General features: G+C 34.7%; 1 protein-coding gene across 1 annotated transcript in view; it reads left to right on the top strand.

Moving 5' to 3' along the window:
* Nucleotides 1-16,407, top strand: part of TRIM9 (tripartite motif containing 9) — a 147,094-nt gene extending 130,687 nt beyond the window's left edge. The window contains exons 8-13 of the mRNA XM_020991272.1: nt 4,548-4,736; nt 7,274-7,315; nt 7,898-7,921; nt 8,769-9,072; nt 11,758-11,920; nt 13,978-16,407. Of these exons, the coding sequence (XP_020846931.1) occupies nt 4,548-4,736; nt 7,274-7,315; nt 7,898-7,921; nt 8,769-9,072; nt 11,758-11,920; nt 13,978-14,040 (785 nt within the window). The 3' untranslated portion in view covers nt 14,041-16,407. The remainder of the gene's footprint in view (nt 1-4,547; nt 4,737-7,273; nt 7,316-7,897; nt 7,922-8,768; nt 9,073-11,757; nt 11,921-13,977) is intronic.
* The last annotated feature ends 381 nt before the right edge of the window (nt 16,408-16,788 follow it).

Here is a 16,788-nt window from a genome sequence, read left to right as displayed (position 1 = left end):
CAGATGTTTAAGATACTTTTATTGATTTATATTTTATAACTTCCCAAAGCCAAGACAGACCCAATGAATCTAGACCAAATGATCCCAGGCACACCTGAATCTAAACATTTCCCTGCTGGAGTTATCTCTTGTGGGGCCAATTGATTTAAGAATTTTCAGTCCTTCTGAAGTCCTACACAGGTTTAAGGAAAACCTATCTCTCTCCCTACCCCCAGGGGGAGAGCTGAAGATATTGACTAAAAAGAAAGGTATACCACAAAAGATAAGGGGAAAAGTGGCTCTGCCCACATAACAGTAGAGGCTAGCCAAAAGGGAGTAATTTGTCCTCCTGATCACTACCCTTTCATCTATACCACAAGCTTAGAGAAGCTTATATAACCAATTAAAAAAAGGATTATATTGGCAACATATTACACTCATCAGCATCATAAATAATTTAATAACTGTCTGATATTTGCAAAACACTAAATCAGGTGCTTGAAAAGGTAAAAGTACAATTTAAAGTTTGGAAATAAATTTGCATTGTTAATACATTTTATTGCTTTTGAGTCTATGTTGCATACATTTATAAAAGAATATCCTAGAATTGTGCAACAAAGTCTGGACCATATTAGGATATGATATACACCATGATGAGAATCTTCTTAAGGAGTTGCTTTCCTATCTCTTGTTGTTGTTTAGTTGTTCAGTCGTGTCTGACTGTACCAGACCCCATAGACTTTTGTCCATAGTGTTTTCTTGTCAAAAAATACTAACATGGTTTACCATTTCCTTCTCCATTGTGTCCTCATTTTGCAGATGAGGAACTGAGGCAAAAAGCTTTAAGTGACTTGCCCAAGGTCATATAGCTAGTAAGTGTCTGAGACCAGATTTTAATTTGTCTTCCTGATTCCAGGCCCAGTGTAGTACCACCTACCTTCCCACTATCTGTAATGACATATTAAATTGACAATAATTTTCTAATGAATAAGAACTTAAATATTTATCAGTATCCTGAAATGTTGGTGCACTTCTTCAAAATGTATTCTGCTAGGAAACACAAAATTTAGAACATATAATTTAGCTTTGCCTGAGAAGTTACTAATTCTGAAGGTACCTTCTTTATAGTTCAGTTAAATAGATTTCATTTTGGGATGTATGCTGAGAGAGCCATAATAAGAATACTTCTATTTTTGAAAACTCCGTATGCAAAACATAAAGCAAATTAGTAAAAAAATTTTTTGAATCTGAGCTTGTTTCTTCATCAGTATAAATAATTCCAGTTTAGACACTCCATTTCTTCTAATTAGCAATGGAAGGCTTTGTGGAAGAGGTGAGATTTTAGTTGCTACTTGAGTTAAAAATGAGTGCGTATTTCACAAGCTATTGGGTATACAATGGTAGAAGACCCAAGAATGAGAAATGGATGGTAAATGATGGGCAATAAGAAATTCATCTGAGCAGAACAGATTCTTAAGAGCTGAAACCTGGGAACTGAGATGGTCATCAAGAAAACTATTTATATGGTAAGATAATGGCAAGTCAATTCAAGTCAACAAGCATTAATTAAATGCTTAGTATGTGTCAGACACTGAGATAAGCACTGGGGATACAAATACAAATAAAAATAAAGATAGCTCCTACTGTCAAGGCAGCTAGGCAGTGAAGTAGATAGAATGCCAGATCTGGAGTCAAGGAAGTCTCATCTTCCTGAGTTCAAATATGGCTTCCAGCACTCATTTTGAGACCTTAGGCAAGTCATTCAACCCTGTTTGCCTCAGTTTCTTCATCTGTAAAATGAGCTGGTGAAGGAAATGGCAAAGCACTCTAGTATCTTTGCTAAGAAAACCCTAAATGGGATCATGAAGAATCAGAGATGATTGAAAAATGACTAAACAACAGCGAAAGAGCTTATATCTTTATAGAGGAAGACAGTATATAAAAAAGAGCTGAAATGGGGGGTGGGGTTTACACTCTTTGGATTGAGGAAGATTGCAGCAAAGTCCAAAAAGTGAAGCATGGTGGATCTGAGCACTTCCCTAAAAGTGGAGGCTCTGGGAGGAAGTCCTCAGTGGGAGAAGGAGCACACAGAGGGAGAAGGAAACTGAAACATGGTGGCAAAATCCACACACAAAACTATCAAAGTTGGGACAGCTAGGTGGTGCAGTGGATAGAATACTGGCCCTGGAATCAGGAGGACCTGAGTTCAAATCCAGTCTCAGACACATAATGCTTACTAGCTGTGTGACTCTGGGCAAGTAACTAAACCCCAATTGCCTCACCAAAAAAAAAAAAAACTATCAAAGTGCCAAGCTGTACATCATTGCATCTTCTAGCCCAGAAAGAAGTTTCTTCATTGAATGTGTCCTTCCTATTGACGAGAATGAAATAGTTAAGTGAAATTATAATTGGTTTTGATGGAATCACTATAAATGTTTTCATTAAAGAATTCAACTGATTCTTCTGATGATTGGGCCAAGATTCAGAAATATTGAAAATGAATTCTACTATGTGTTTTTCCCTTATATTTTAAAGCAACTTTAGATTTAAGAACAACAAATCAACTGCCAGTATATAATGAAATCTGCAATGCTAAGCAGATTTTTATTAGGAGATGAAAAAAACTTTTAATTTAATAATGAAAATGGTATTGTAGTGTTTGATAAATGTAGCTACAGTTTGATAAATACTTAAGTAAGCATTTATATTATTTTATCATAGTTTTTTTTAATCTTCCACAAAAATAAATTCAATAATACTTTCTCAGTTAAAAGAAGGAAGCCATGACAAACAAAAATAAGATAAAATAATTAAGTAATTACAATCCACAAGGTCTGATAATTTAACTGCCTCTTGCTTCATTTGCCATCAAGGCAAGTTATGGCAGATTTAAGCTCATTTTGCCCGTGATGACACTTGTTCTAGGTTTTTACTTTGCTGAAATCAGCCTAATAAGCAGAACTTTTGCCTGTCTTAATTCAAACTGACTCCTAGAGATGGGCACATTTGTCATCTCTACTCTGTTTATTAAATATCAAGCACTCACAGAGAATCACAGTAAAATAAGGGCTCATTTCAATGATGAGAATGTAAACAAATCTAAATAGCAAAATGTCCACAGCCACCAAAATGGTTTAAGGAAACTTGGTAGTGTTTGAACTGAAAATGTTATAAGAAACCAATTGTATCTCATAATTTCTAGTTCCTCTAAAATGGAATTCAAAGACAAAACTGGAGTCAACTTATGACCAGCCTCTTACGTTGCATCTGGTTAGTATTAAATGACCTGGTATGAGTGCCTGTTTGAACATAATACATTTCTCTTTTTTAAGGCAGGAAATAGATGCTTCTTGCAATTTAGAAAAATCAATTCATTAGCTGTTTTGTTTGCACAGAACAGACAATTAAGAACTTCCTTACATTGATTTAGTATTTCTACAATGCCTCTTCTTTGAATCAATAATATACCCAGTGGTGTTCTTTAGCCAACTTGTACCAGCTCACAAGAGTCAACTGTTAATGTTCTGTGTAAGCATGTATACTTCAAAAATAAGCAAATGTTATAAATCAGGGCTTGGTTTATTATTTTGTTGAGTGTCTAGATTTAAGAAAGTGATGGGAAATGATAATAATGTAGGTTCAATTTAAGTTTGTTGTGCATACATTTTTTGAGAACTAGGTATTAAACATTTGACAGCATGTCCTTTACGTTGTTTACAGGTATTTTATAAGTAATCCATATTACGTCTTTGAGAGGTCAATTTATTTTTATAGTTATAAAGAGGTTAATTGAAATTTCCAGGATCTAAACATAACTTCATGGGACAAGAAAAGAATCTAGTTTCCTTTACTGAACAGTAGGTCAGCTGAGTGTTTTCTTCCCAGAGTCACTTGCGTTTTACATCAGCACTCCCATGCAAAGACCAAAGCTTTGAGAGTGTTTTGATGTCTGTTGTGGGAAAAAAAACCAAACCTTAATATATTTTCAAGGAAAAACATTTCTTAAGAGGAATAACATGTTAAGAGGGAAAGGGAAAATCATGGTCATGCAGATGATTCCTAATTATCATCATCACTTACACAAAAACTTCTGAGAAGAATTTTGTTGTTTGAGGATAAATTTATCAAACAATTATTGAAGGTAAAGCCCTTTCAGTCATCACCTAGCAAAATTTACTTTCAAGAATAAACTTCAACACAAATAATATTTAAGGGCAAAAGAGAAATGTACTAATTGTTTGATTACCACTTAACATTTTGGAAGAATAAAAGTCATGCTATTTGAAATGTCAGAGGAAAGAATAAGCAGGGATACACATACACCCATGCATACATCTCTCTCTCTCTCTCTCCTCTCTCTCTCTCTCTCTCTCTCTCTCTCTCTCTCTCCTTGTAAAGATCTCCTTTACTTTGTTCCTGCCCCCAATCCCATTTTTTTAAGGAGAGGACACATAGCGCCCCTTCCCCATGGGGTCAGGCTTGTGCTAGCATAATTGGTAAAGCATTGGTAAGAGTATGCAAATAGGTGGCTGATTTCTGATATCTAGTTTGCATTGATTTACATTTAGACACAGATTCTGAAGAACAGACCCTCGCTTTTCCATCTCCTTCAGAAAGATTACAGCTTCGTAGGATGAGTCCTTTCTCATCAACCCTTAATCTACAACCCAACTTTTCTGGAAGATCCTGCTTTGATATCAGATCCTCATCCCACCAGCTGAGTTTGCATTCTTCTTTACAGTCTCTGAATGTATCGGGTGAGCTGAGGACAAATGACATTTCCTCTTAATCTCTGGGCCTTTACTCTGAAATATCTTGTTTAGTTTTTGATATTCATGTCTACATTAAAAGGAGGTAATTATTCTCCATGTCTATGACCTGCTTCTAGGGTGAAGAGGATTTGGATAATGACATTTTGTGTATGTGTGATATAGCAACTAAACCATCTGAACTGCTATGCATGTGTAATGACTGATTAGTGAGCCCTCCACATCAGTAAGATTATTCCTTTGGCTCACATTCACACTTTTTGCTCACAAATTACCCTTTTTGTTAACACTGGCATGAATTAGTCATTCTGCCGTAGCATACTATGACACAGCTCTAGCATAATCTGCTTTTATAAGGCCAGTGAAACATTCTGAAAGTGTGCAGCTGATGAATCCTGGAAGCCATTTGTGTCTAAGAGTGGATCAATACATCTGGCCAAGGTGGGCTTATTTAAACATAAGCTTGAGAGACACCAGCAGAATATATCCTCGAAATTAGGGAGAAAAGAGTTAAAATTTAAAAGCAATATCTGCTAGCATGACAATACTTTCTCAATTAAAAAAAAAGGAACCTATGGCAAACAGAAGAAGATAAAATAATTAAGTAATTACAATCCACAAGGTCTGTTAATCTAACTGCCTCTTGCTTCACTTGCCTTCAAGGCAAGTTATGACAGATTTAAGCTCATTTCACTTGTAATGACACTAGATACAGGATCAGCCCAATACGCAGAACTTAGAAAATTTGTCCAAGCAGCACACATAACTTAATTTCTTCAGAGCTGTTTTATAATCATGGATGCACATTTTTATACATTGCACACTTCCAAAGGTTTCTTTTCCTTTTTTTCCCATCACCTGTATTGAGAAATGAGGAAGAGCATGCCATGTCAGTCCAAAAGATATGCAGGGACTTCAAGCTTTATTAAACATGTCTTTTTTTTCTTTTAAGTTTTCTCTGTATACTTTTAGACATGCTTTGGTAATGATTATTTTCCCTGTATGTGATGTAACAAAATGTCACGGTTATTATATGTGTTTTAAGATTAAAGGCACTGTGATTTGAGTTGATTGGTGGATATATTTAATAGTACTGTAATAGTTGTATAATTGAATTTTAACTCTTTTATGTTGTTCTTAAAAGGAAATACCTTTTAGAACATCTGTTTTGAAAGTGAACATATATAAGCACAATTAATTAAAAACAAACACAAAAAAGCCCTGAGTAGAGCCTATGTAACTGCTACAGGTAGAAATAAGTATAAAAAGGAGTTCAATTAGAAAAAATTCAATTAGAATTAAATTAGAAATTTCAATTAGAAATTCAATTAGTAAAAAAAAAGTGTAGCTTTATTATACTCGCTGGACCCTAATCCACAGATAAGAATTTAGGCAGCTTTAAATTGAAGCTAAGCATGAAATACAAATGGATGGATTATTTCCATTTTATTCTAGCAAAATACTAACCAAATGTAGGATTACATTCTTTAAATTCTAGTCAGACTCAACCACTGGACTTCCTATCATTGGATGTTATACATGACAAAATAACTTTCTAATTTTTAAGTTTATGATAAGAGCAAGGTACTTTAAATAAATATCCTGATAATGCTTTCTATTAATTCAGTCTTTCATATATCTTCCTTCAAAAATGTTGTTAGAAAGCAGTGTTTATTATTCTTTTTTGAGTGGGTATGGAGAAGTATTAGATTTCCTTTCTCATAATTCCAATTAAAGTTAATTGGAATTTACAAGGCTCTTCTGGTGCCATCCCAAATTTTAGGTCTAATGGAAATGAAGTTAAGAAAGTTTATTGTAATCTCTTCTGGAAAGCAATGGAATGATTCATAGTTGAAATGGCATAGATATATTTCATGAATACCACTCTATACCATAGATCTGTACATAACAAGGCATAAAAGATCTTTGACATCTAAAAAGAATAAGGCTTTCAAAATACCTCTTTACTTTAAAAATGATTTCAATATTAATAAATATATTACTTAAATGATACATAGATACATAGGAATATATGTTGTATTCCTATGTAGCTATTTTAGTAAAATAGAACACAAACGTAAATCACAGCAGCAGTTTAGTGTGACTACAATTGAACTTACAGCATGAGTTTGTAGCCATACTGTAACAGAACAGTTGTAAACTACAAAATTTCTCCATTTTATGCAAGATAATGTCTTTTTCCTTTTTAAATGGTAAGTTTTTTTAACATGGCAAACTCATGAAGAAGTAGTAGAGGATAGAATGATGAGGTTTTGAACTACATAATCTCAAAAAGATTGAAAAAGGACTTGAATGATAAAAAAATGTGTACTTTTCAGTGCAAAAGTATACTGCAGAGTTCATAGAGCAAAGTTATGTAGTAAACTGGTACATGAAGCAAGGAAAGGGAAGGTTTCTGGTTTTGAATGAATCAAGTGCATATTAACTTTATTCAGAATGTTCTTTATTATTGCATACAAATAATTTTAAGATTGGTTACTTTTTCTTATCTTTGATGTATATAGGATGCAATTTTGAGACACAATCACCACCTTACTCTCAACTGGGCAAGTATATTTATGATAACTAAGTTTTATTTTAGCTTATGTTGTTGATATGTCCATCAGTTTCCTTCACAGAGTAAATGGATATTTACTTTAATTTAAGAGAATTGATTAATCATTCTCAAGATTCCATTACACCAATCTTTTTAATTCCTTTTATGAAAAAAAATCGAGCTCTATTTTTTTCGTGCTTCATCAGAGAAGTCTAATTCTTTCCAGTTTTCTTATACATTAACTCAAAATGCTATTTTGTTGAAACTCACCAGTTACACAAAACACCACAAAAGACATGCTTTGCATGATTTTGTACTAAAACTATTTTGGTTTTTTGTTTCCTTGGTTTTTTTTTTATTTTTAAATTTTTTTTACTAAGACTATTTCAAAAATGTTCTTTCTCATCCCCAAAGTAATGTAGTCCCACCAAAAGGAGACAATAATAATAACTGAAATTTGTGTAGTGCCTTAAAGTAACAAAGCGCCATCCAATATTATTTCAAATGCTCATGAAATATACTACTTTTCTTATAAATGACTATTTTACTTCCTATTTTTTTCCTCCATGCCATTCATTTGGAATGACAACAGTTGATATTAAAAAAATGGTGGCAGGTACGAAATAACCTATGTTCTGTTAAAAAGTGCAGAATAGAAGTGCATGTGAGTTTTTTATAAAGAGTTTCAATAAACCAGTGAATAAATCTGTGTAAAGTGTGTTATTTTTTGAGATAGTATTTAAGAATTAAAACTTGGAGCATAACCACTTGCACTAATCTGCTATTTTATCTACTCTTAATGTTTAAAAGGCCAATACTTTTATAAATTATTTTATGTCTGAGACTTAGAGAATAAATTGTCAAATTATGTTGTGAAGGAATTCATGTCATTTCTGCTCTGTTAACAATTCACAGCTATTCATGGAAATTGAAGCCATAAATACTCATTTTGTTGAGCAACTCAGTTTTCAGCAAAGCAAAGGACAACAGTACTTTATCAATTATACTGAGAAGTATATTAACCATTTTTCTGTTATCCTTCCTCCATGTAGGACTCCATATTTTAGACTTCCTACTTTCCCTTTCATATCTTCACCGTATTCAACCCCCTTTGCTTTCTGGTGGTATTGTTTTGACAGTCACCAGATAAAGAAAGGCATTCCTTCCATAATTGATGCCACTCCATTTCTGGATCACTAAGTTGGAGGGTAGTCTGAGCAAGACCCTTTCCCAAAGACATACTCTGCTAAGACAGTTATCTAGTTCTTTGAGTCTTGTTCTATATGAAGAAAGTGGCCACCACTTTGGGCATATGTATTATCCCTTCTGACTCTAGGAGATTTCTACCTACACAGTTGCAAGGTATCTAGACATAAAGGTTGTCATCCCCCTTAGGGATTTTTAATAGACTGTAGTCACTGGTTCAGTCTCGATAACTACATTCTCTTTGTGTTTTTTCCCAGTTGCCTGGTTTGCATTTGACCCTGGTTCTGCGCACTCGGACATTATTTTCTCCAATGACAACCTGACTGTGACCTGCAGTAGCTATGATGATCGGGTTGTGCTAGGAAAGACTGGCTTCTCTAAGGGAGTTCATTACTGGGAGCTGACAGTTGATCGTTATGACAACCATCCAGATCCTGCTTTTGGTGTAGCCTGCATTGATGTGATGAAAGATATCATGTTAGGAAAGGATGACAAGGCTTGGGCAATGTATGTGGACAATAATCGGAGCTGGTTCATGCACAACAACTCACACACCAACAGGTACCCTTCAGCTGTCAATTTGCCAAAATTCAAGTCTTCGTGTTAAGATTCTAGTAAGACAATAAGAACCCCAGTCACAATTCTTCACTCGTTCACCCTGCTCTTGCAAAACCAGGCCAGCACAGTGTTATGGACATGTAAAGAACATAGCTCTTTGGAACAAAAGTCCTCTTCTTTGTTAATTTAATTCAATACACATTTATTTAATGCCTTTTGTATACAAAGCAATATGCTAAGTCCTAGAGATATGAAGCAAAATAAAATGTACTCTCTGCTCTTGATTCACTTACATTCTTACAGCAAATGAAGCATGCACACAAATATCTCTAAGTTGGAAAAGAATTAGTGCGTGAGAAGTAAACAGTAGCCAAAGAGATTCAGAAAAGGGGGGACGATTTCTAGGTGGGGGAGCATTAAGATAGGCTTCATGAAGAAAATAGCAATTGAGTGATATAAAAGTTACTGTACCACTTCATCTTTGAAAGTTGGCTATAATGCAGGTTAAATAACTAATTTAATAGGAAACTGGATAGTGGGATTTGATTAAATAGTGTATTGGCTCTATTTCCATTAGCTGTGTTTATCCTGGTGAACCTATTTTTACATACAAATGGAATTGTAAACTCTTTCTTTAATACCTAATGTATTAATGGCTAAGAACTGGAAACATCCCACTATTTCTTGTGAGAGATAGGAAGAAGCTGGAAACTTTAGTGTGTAGGCTGTTCATAAGACTAAAACAAGCAATGATGAATTAATAGATGTCATTTCTTAACACTTTGTATTTGAAGCACTGTTTTACCATTCTGTGTTTGAGTTAAGAATTGCCAATTTGTTAGAGAAAAAAATCTGTACAGTCACTTGTGTTTCCCAGTCTTTCCAAATGAATGCATTGTATATATGACAAATTTTATTTTGCAATTTTTGAACAAGAATTCATTTTCCTTGAAATCCTTCTTAACCTTCAACTCTTTTCACTTCTAAAGTTACACTTTGTAAACTTCCTAGGATGGACAAGTAACTTTCACAGATTCTGATCTCATTTAGAAAGACTTGCTTGGACAAATATTCATCAGTCTATATGGTAATAAAGAAGACTCAGTCTTTAAGAAATGAATTAAGTAGTGGTAGAATGACAGCATTCTCCCTAAAAGGATGCTTCAGCAGAAACATTAGTCAGCCAGTCATCTAGTTCAGTATGTACTCCTCTTCTTATAGCTTGGATTTACTCTGGCTTTTTTTACTTAGAGATATTCTATTATTTCTATCAACTCAATCTTGCATTATCCAATGTCATGTAAAGTGAATTTTAGATAATTTCAACCAGATATGCACTGGATTTCAGATAGTGGACATAATCCCCACCCTCCAAATTATGTTTGGAGAAATTACCCTATCATATGACTATCAGAGCCAAAACTAGAAGGACATCATATATGTACCATACTCAACTTCCCCTTTCAATTCCTTACTTAGAAGTGAAGGGATGAAGAATAACATATATTGATCACACCATCCAGATAAACTTTTTTTTTAAAAATAAATATCTTGGGTACAAACAATATCTAGCCTGTGTTGTCACTGTAGAATTGTGTATAATTGATAATTACTGAATTTTGTAAAAATGGCTGCCTATAGAATGGCCAAATAATCTTAATTCTCTATGTGGAGAAGAGAGAAAGGAGAGAAGATCTTTTATAGCTCTTACATTTATATTTTTCTGCTGAAGTTTTATATAGCCAGATCACAAAAGTGAGTGTGTATGTGGAGAAGAGGGAAAGGAGAGAAGATCCTTTATAGTTCTTACATTTATATTTTTCTGCTGAAGTTTCATATAGTCAGATCACAAAAATGAGTGTGTATGTGTGTGTATGTGTATGTGTAGGGAGAACAAATATGATAAATTTTGTTTGATTTTATTTTTGAGACTGCTGACTGAAGTACATCACAGATTTTTGTAAATGTGTTGCTTTGTCTCCAAGTTCCCTGAGATTGTTGAAGTTTAGGTATTTTCATCCAGTTTAGGTATTTTCTTAGATAAGTGAATCAAAGTCTTAGAGTCTGTGATTTTATAAATTGATTAAAACTACTTAATTCAAATTAAAAAACATTTTAAAATGCCTGATTCTTTTTGAAGAAGAATCTTTCAATATTATGTGCACCAAGAGCCCAAGACAAAATTCCTTGTGTATATTTTTCAGACTTGGCTTAGAAGCTTGCTTTGCTATCATTTTTATTTGTATGTGTATTAACTATTAAATCAGGACAGCATTTTATTGTGAAAAAACCTCTAAACTTGAGTCAAGAGATAAAAGTTCTAATCCAGACTTTGCTACTAACCAAATGTGTGACTTGAGGAGGTCTCAGTTTCTTTATTTGTAAAATGTTGGACTACATGATTATGTAGTCCTTTAAAGCTAAAAATTTATATGATTGTATGATACCAAAACAGGGAAATTCATAATTAAAATCTGTTATAGAACATAATAAAAGAACCTAATCTCTGATGAATCAGAAGATTTTTTTTTAGTCACTGGTATTTGTTTTATTTGTTAACACTAAGAGGCATCAAAGGAGAAAACTTGTTGTTCATTAATTATTCTTGAAATGGTATTGTCTTTCAAATTTGTAAGTGAGGAAAAATTTAATTTGACCTGCCATCCCAATTATTTTCTTTTCCCACAGAACTGAGGGGGGGATCACAAAGGGAGCCACAGTTGGAGTCCTTCTTGACTTAAATAGAAAAACCTTAACATTTTCAATCAATGAAGATCAACAAGGTCCTATTGCCTTTGAGAATATGGAAGGTCTATTTTTTCCTGCTGTCAGCCTGAACAGGAATGTACAGGTAAGTATTTTGCCCCTACAGGTGGAGAAAATACTTTCATTGCAGTAGTTTCAGAGGCTCATGACCTTAGAGTAAAATTCATAGCATTAAAATAAAAAGATCACAGGGAGGGATGGTGAGGAGAGGGATGTGGTTGAAAACTAGAAGAGAATTAAAAAGGCAGGGAGGGGGAATGATGAGGTGTGGAGTGAATTGGAGGAACTGAATATGTACTTGGCTCTGACTACAGAGGGTGACATTGCAGTGTAGAGATATGGTCCCTCCCTATCAGGAATAGTCAAATGGGAAGGGGACAGAGAAGGCAACAGGTGGGACAGATGCCCAGATCAGGTCAATGAAGGATGTCGAAACTAATTTTTAAGGGCTTGGAATATGTTTTAGGAGGAATGGAAACAATTATATAAGAACCATTCAGTAGTCAATATGCTTATCACTCTTTAATGTGAAATATTTTTTTTTTAGTTTCTGCCCTTGGGCATCACATGGGGCAGGAGAAAAGGAGTGATCACAGCCATTACAATCATATATTCAGCCATAAGCTGAATAACTCTATTTTGTTGTATGCTGTGAGTGGATTCTGGAGCAGCACAAACTAATTATAACTATAAACCCATATATATAAAATTAGCCTATGCTTATGATCTCATCACATTGAAGCAAATATTTCAGCTTCATTTCCTCTGATTTTCTTAAATATTCTGGCTAATTGCTGTGCAGTAAGGAGAATGCACTGATTCAATTACCCTGAGCCTTCATTTGCTTCCTGTAGCCCTGGTGAGGAAAAAAATGTCTTGGCAAGTCTTCAGCATACTGCATATCTAAGATCTCCTGCCACAATTTCCATTTACCCTTTAATTGTTCACAGAGGAAAAGATGTTGAGCTAAATATCGGTCCCTGAGGGCATAACCAAGAGCAGGGGAATATCACAAAGAAGCAAATTTAGATTTGATATAATGAAAAAACTTCCTAACAATTAAAGCTATCCAAAAGTGAATTGTCCTGAGAGTAGTGGGTTCCCCCTGCATTGAAGATCTTTAAGCAAAGGCCAGCTGACCATTTGTCAGATATGTTGTAGAAAGACTTGTTGTTAATATCTAAGTTAGATGAAATTGTTGACAGCCCTTCCAAGTATGAAATTCTGTGGTTCTGTGATTCTACTCTGGTTTTCAAGATTCTTTTTTGAGATGAGAGCTTTCACTATAACCTAAAGATAATGAAGTAAGAACAACTTTCTCAAAGATGAGAAAAACATAATCAGAGCAATACATGAAGCAGTTCTGAACACACTCAATCTAGATTTCGAATGGGGTACGACCCCATCGAATCACAGAATTTTGGAGCTAAAAAGGAACTTAGTTGTTCAGCCATATCTAACTCTTCATAACCCCATTTGAGGTTTTCTTGGCATTTCTTCTCCAGCTCATTTTAAAAATGAGGGAACTGAGGCAAATAGAGTTAAGTGATTTGCCCATGGTCACACACCTAGTAAGTGTCTGAGGCCAAATTTGAACTCAGAAAGAGGAGTCTTCCTGACTCCAGGCCCAGCACTCTATCCATCGTTCCCTAAAAAGCAACTTAAAGATTAATATAATCAATCTGGGCAAGAATTAAATAAACACATTTATGTAAAGATTAATAGTTTGTATTAATGCACCTAAACATAAATAGAAAGGTTTGGCATAGCTTGAGAATACCCTGTAGGAATAATTAAAATTAGTAGACATTCTGAACTATAAAATTTTCCCAACCCATCCTTTCAGCTTCCAGACATGAAATATAGTGGGTTCAGAGCTGACTTTAAGCTATACTCTCCTGATTTTCCACGATATTTTCATTTAACATGCAGATTAACTCTCACTGTCTGAAACCAAATTTTCACCAGAGTATTTAGAATAGGAAGGAGGTTGAGAAGCAGATTGGAAAAGTTTAGAATTCTTGCCTTAATCTGATTTTTTTCCCCCTGAGAGTGGACATCAAAAAAGAAACTCACTATGTCAGAGGGCAGACAGAGCAATGGGGAGAAGGTTGCAACTTGCTGACCATATTCTTGTTGTAGGTAACACTTCATACCGGACTGCCAGTACCTGACTTCTACTCCAGCAGGGCATCAATAGCGTAACAAGAGCTCTGCTCAGAAGCCAGCTGCCTTTATTCATCCCTAGTTGAAAGTTGCTAAATTTATTCAACATCAGACCTGATGACAGTAAGGGGAAAAAATTGGACAGTTAACAGTTTGTTAATATCAGAGAGAAGTTGGAAAAATAAAGCTGGTCTTCTACATTCTTTGTATTCTATAACTCTGCCATGTATCCTCTCAATATCTCCAGTGTTAACATGTCTGCATTGGCTTTGGTGTTTAGCTCTTTTGATCAATAATGTAACTAGATATACTGCAGTGTTACTCTGTGTCCAATTTTAGGTTTTTTGTTATTTCATTTGGGCTTTAATTTGGGTGAGCTATTTTCTCTACATGATAGTGCTGCCATGCTAAGAGAAAATGTTTATGCTTACTTTCCCCAAGTTTTCCCTCAAATAATGTTATACTGTAAAGAAGAATGACTCTAAAAGACATTTGGAAGCTGTGGCTACTTTGTTCCCTATTGAGCTCTGTGTAGGTACTCGTAGATTGCACCAAGTATCAGAGCATAACTTGGGCAAGGTAACTAAGGTTACCAAGGAAGGGTGATCTGGATATTTTCACAGGGCTTTGATATTTGGAAGGGGCAAAAATAATAAATAATTTTAAATGGTTGCAATTTTAAATTTTCTTACATCTCAATTTTTTATAATACCATTGCTCCTTCTGCATATAGAAACAATAAGTAGTTAAACTAGGAAGCTGCCAGATAGCTTGCTTTGTTCCATTGACTGACAGAAAGCAAGTCTGCTCTTCCTGCCCAGGTTATCCTGTTATCCAATGGCCTCCCCAATATTATCCTTGTGGTATCCTGATATCTCCCTCTATGGTCTCTGTTGCTCTTCCATATGGTGCATTCCAGTAGTATCTAGGGCTTCTTTTTCCACAAAGCTCTCTCCTGAAGTTTCCCCACAGAGTGGTACTGGATTCTACCCCCACCTCCACCATGAGGGAACCAGTCCTCAGTATTTCTCTGTTCATGTAGCAGTGCCCTGAAAGGTTCCATAACATACCTAGTGTTAGGGTCTCCTATTCCTACATTTAATTTGAGAGTACATTTAGTGATGCTTGCCCTGGGCTCCAAGATTGCTAGTTATGACTCTACCAAGCACTAAATGATTTTGCTATAAATTAGCACAATATCATCCATATAAAAATAAAGCTTTGTGTTCTGTCCAGAACCGTGTAATTAGAACAACTAGCCAGTCTTTGAAACAAGTCTAATTTTTTTGTGTGATGGAACACAGTATCAGCAGAATGTGACTAAAGTTAAATCAAACAAGAACAGCCTTTCATTAAAGTTGCCACAATAGGACAGCAATAACTGCTACCATGTTAGGCCATACATGCATTTTCATTTCTTTTGTCACTTATTATGCCCCTACGGGAACTGTGCATTTGGAACTGGTCCAAATGATATTAGTACTCCAATATGTCAAAAATGCAAAGAAAGTCCAGCCTTAAAACAATAGCTCTGCGAGGGTACTTCTTGTTCTTTCTGTTGGAGAGAATTTGCCAGCTAAGGAGCTTTTCACATTATCCACAGTCCATCCATAGAAAATTCACATTCTCCATAGAATATCTCAAATTGTAATCCACATTATTCACATTCTCAGGAATTTGCTTTTTTGACATTATACTTTTACCCATTTCCCCATATCTACTATATAAAAATTTTAGTTTACTCTGCTATCAATCACTCACAACTTAACTTTCTGGGAGAAATCTGACTAGGGGAAAAAATTAGACTACTGTTATGTATGACTCCAGAATCTTAACTCTTACTATTTCTGTATAGAATTAATTGCATGATACTTGCAATGACACTTCTTTGGTTTTCTTCATTTCATAAAACATGTTAGCAAACTTTAAGAAATGGGGGAAAAGTTATGTTTAGTTGTACAATGATTTATTTGCCAATGTATCAAGAAGTTCAATCAGTAATGGATTCAAATGGGGAAATGGCAAAATGAAATTAGCTAACACATTAGTGTTATAGAAAAAAAGGCTGTAAATAACCACTTTTAACATTCACTTTTTACCTGTTACATTGTTCTTCAAGTTTAAATTGGCCTAATGTATTGAATGGGTGCTATTTTGTTTACATCCATTTCAGTTTTTCTTCGCTACAGAAAAACTCTGTTGCAGGACAACACTAGTTTGATATTTGTTTTAATTTCCAATTAATCTCAATGGCTGGACCACTATACACTCATAGTGACCGTTCTTTATGGAATTGTTTCTGCTGATTAGATTTCTGGTACTCTTAACACATTGTTTATGTTGTATTGTGTTTGTAGCTGCATAAGAAATTATCATACTTACCATTCCAATAAATAACTTTTATGAGAGAACACTGAATGTTTATTTAGCATTTATCTGTGTTTATCCTGTCTTAAAGTAATATCTTAACTGAAAAATGGGTCCTTAGAAGTATGCCAAAGCTCTAACAACGAAAATTTTTGTTGCAGAGATTCTTTGTCAAGTACAGGTTGGACTACATGACCACAAAGATCCTTCTAACACTAAGGTTCTAGTATTCTGTGAAACGGTTGTTATCCCTAATTCTACCAGCTGATTTATGATTTATGCTAGACAACATGCAGAGCAATGAGTGTAGAGAAATGGGACACACACATATTTTATGGAACACGCACCTGAGACTGACTACCCCATCCACAATCTTCTTTTAAAAAATACTTTCCAGGGGCAGCTAGGTGGTGCCGTGGA

The sequence above is a fragment of the Phascolarctos cinereus genome, unplaced genomic scaffold, assembly GCF_003287225.1.
Source record: "Phascolarctos cinereus isolate Bilbo 61053 unplaced genomic scaffold, phaCin_HiC Scaffold_2;HRSCAF=192, whole genome shotgun sequence".
In the NCBI taxonomy this organism is placed as follows: Eukaryota; Metazoa; Chordata; class Mammalia; order Diprotodontia; family Phascolarctidae; genus Phascolarctos; species Phascolarctos cinereus.
This window is presented reverse-complemented; position numbering and strand designations above follow the sequence as displayed.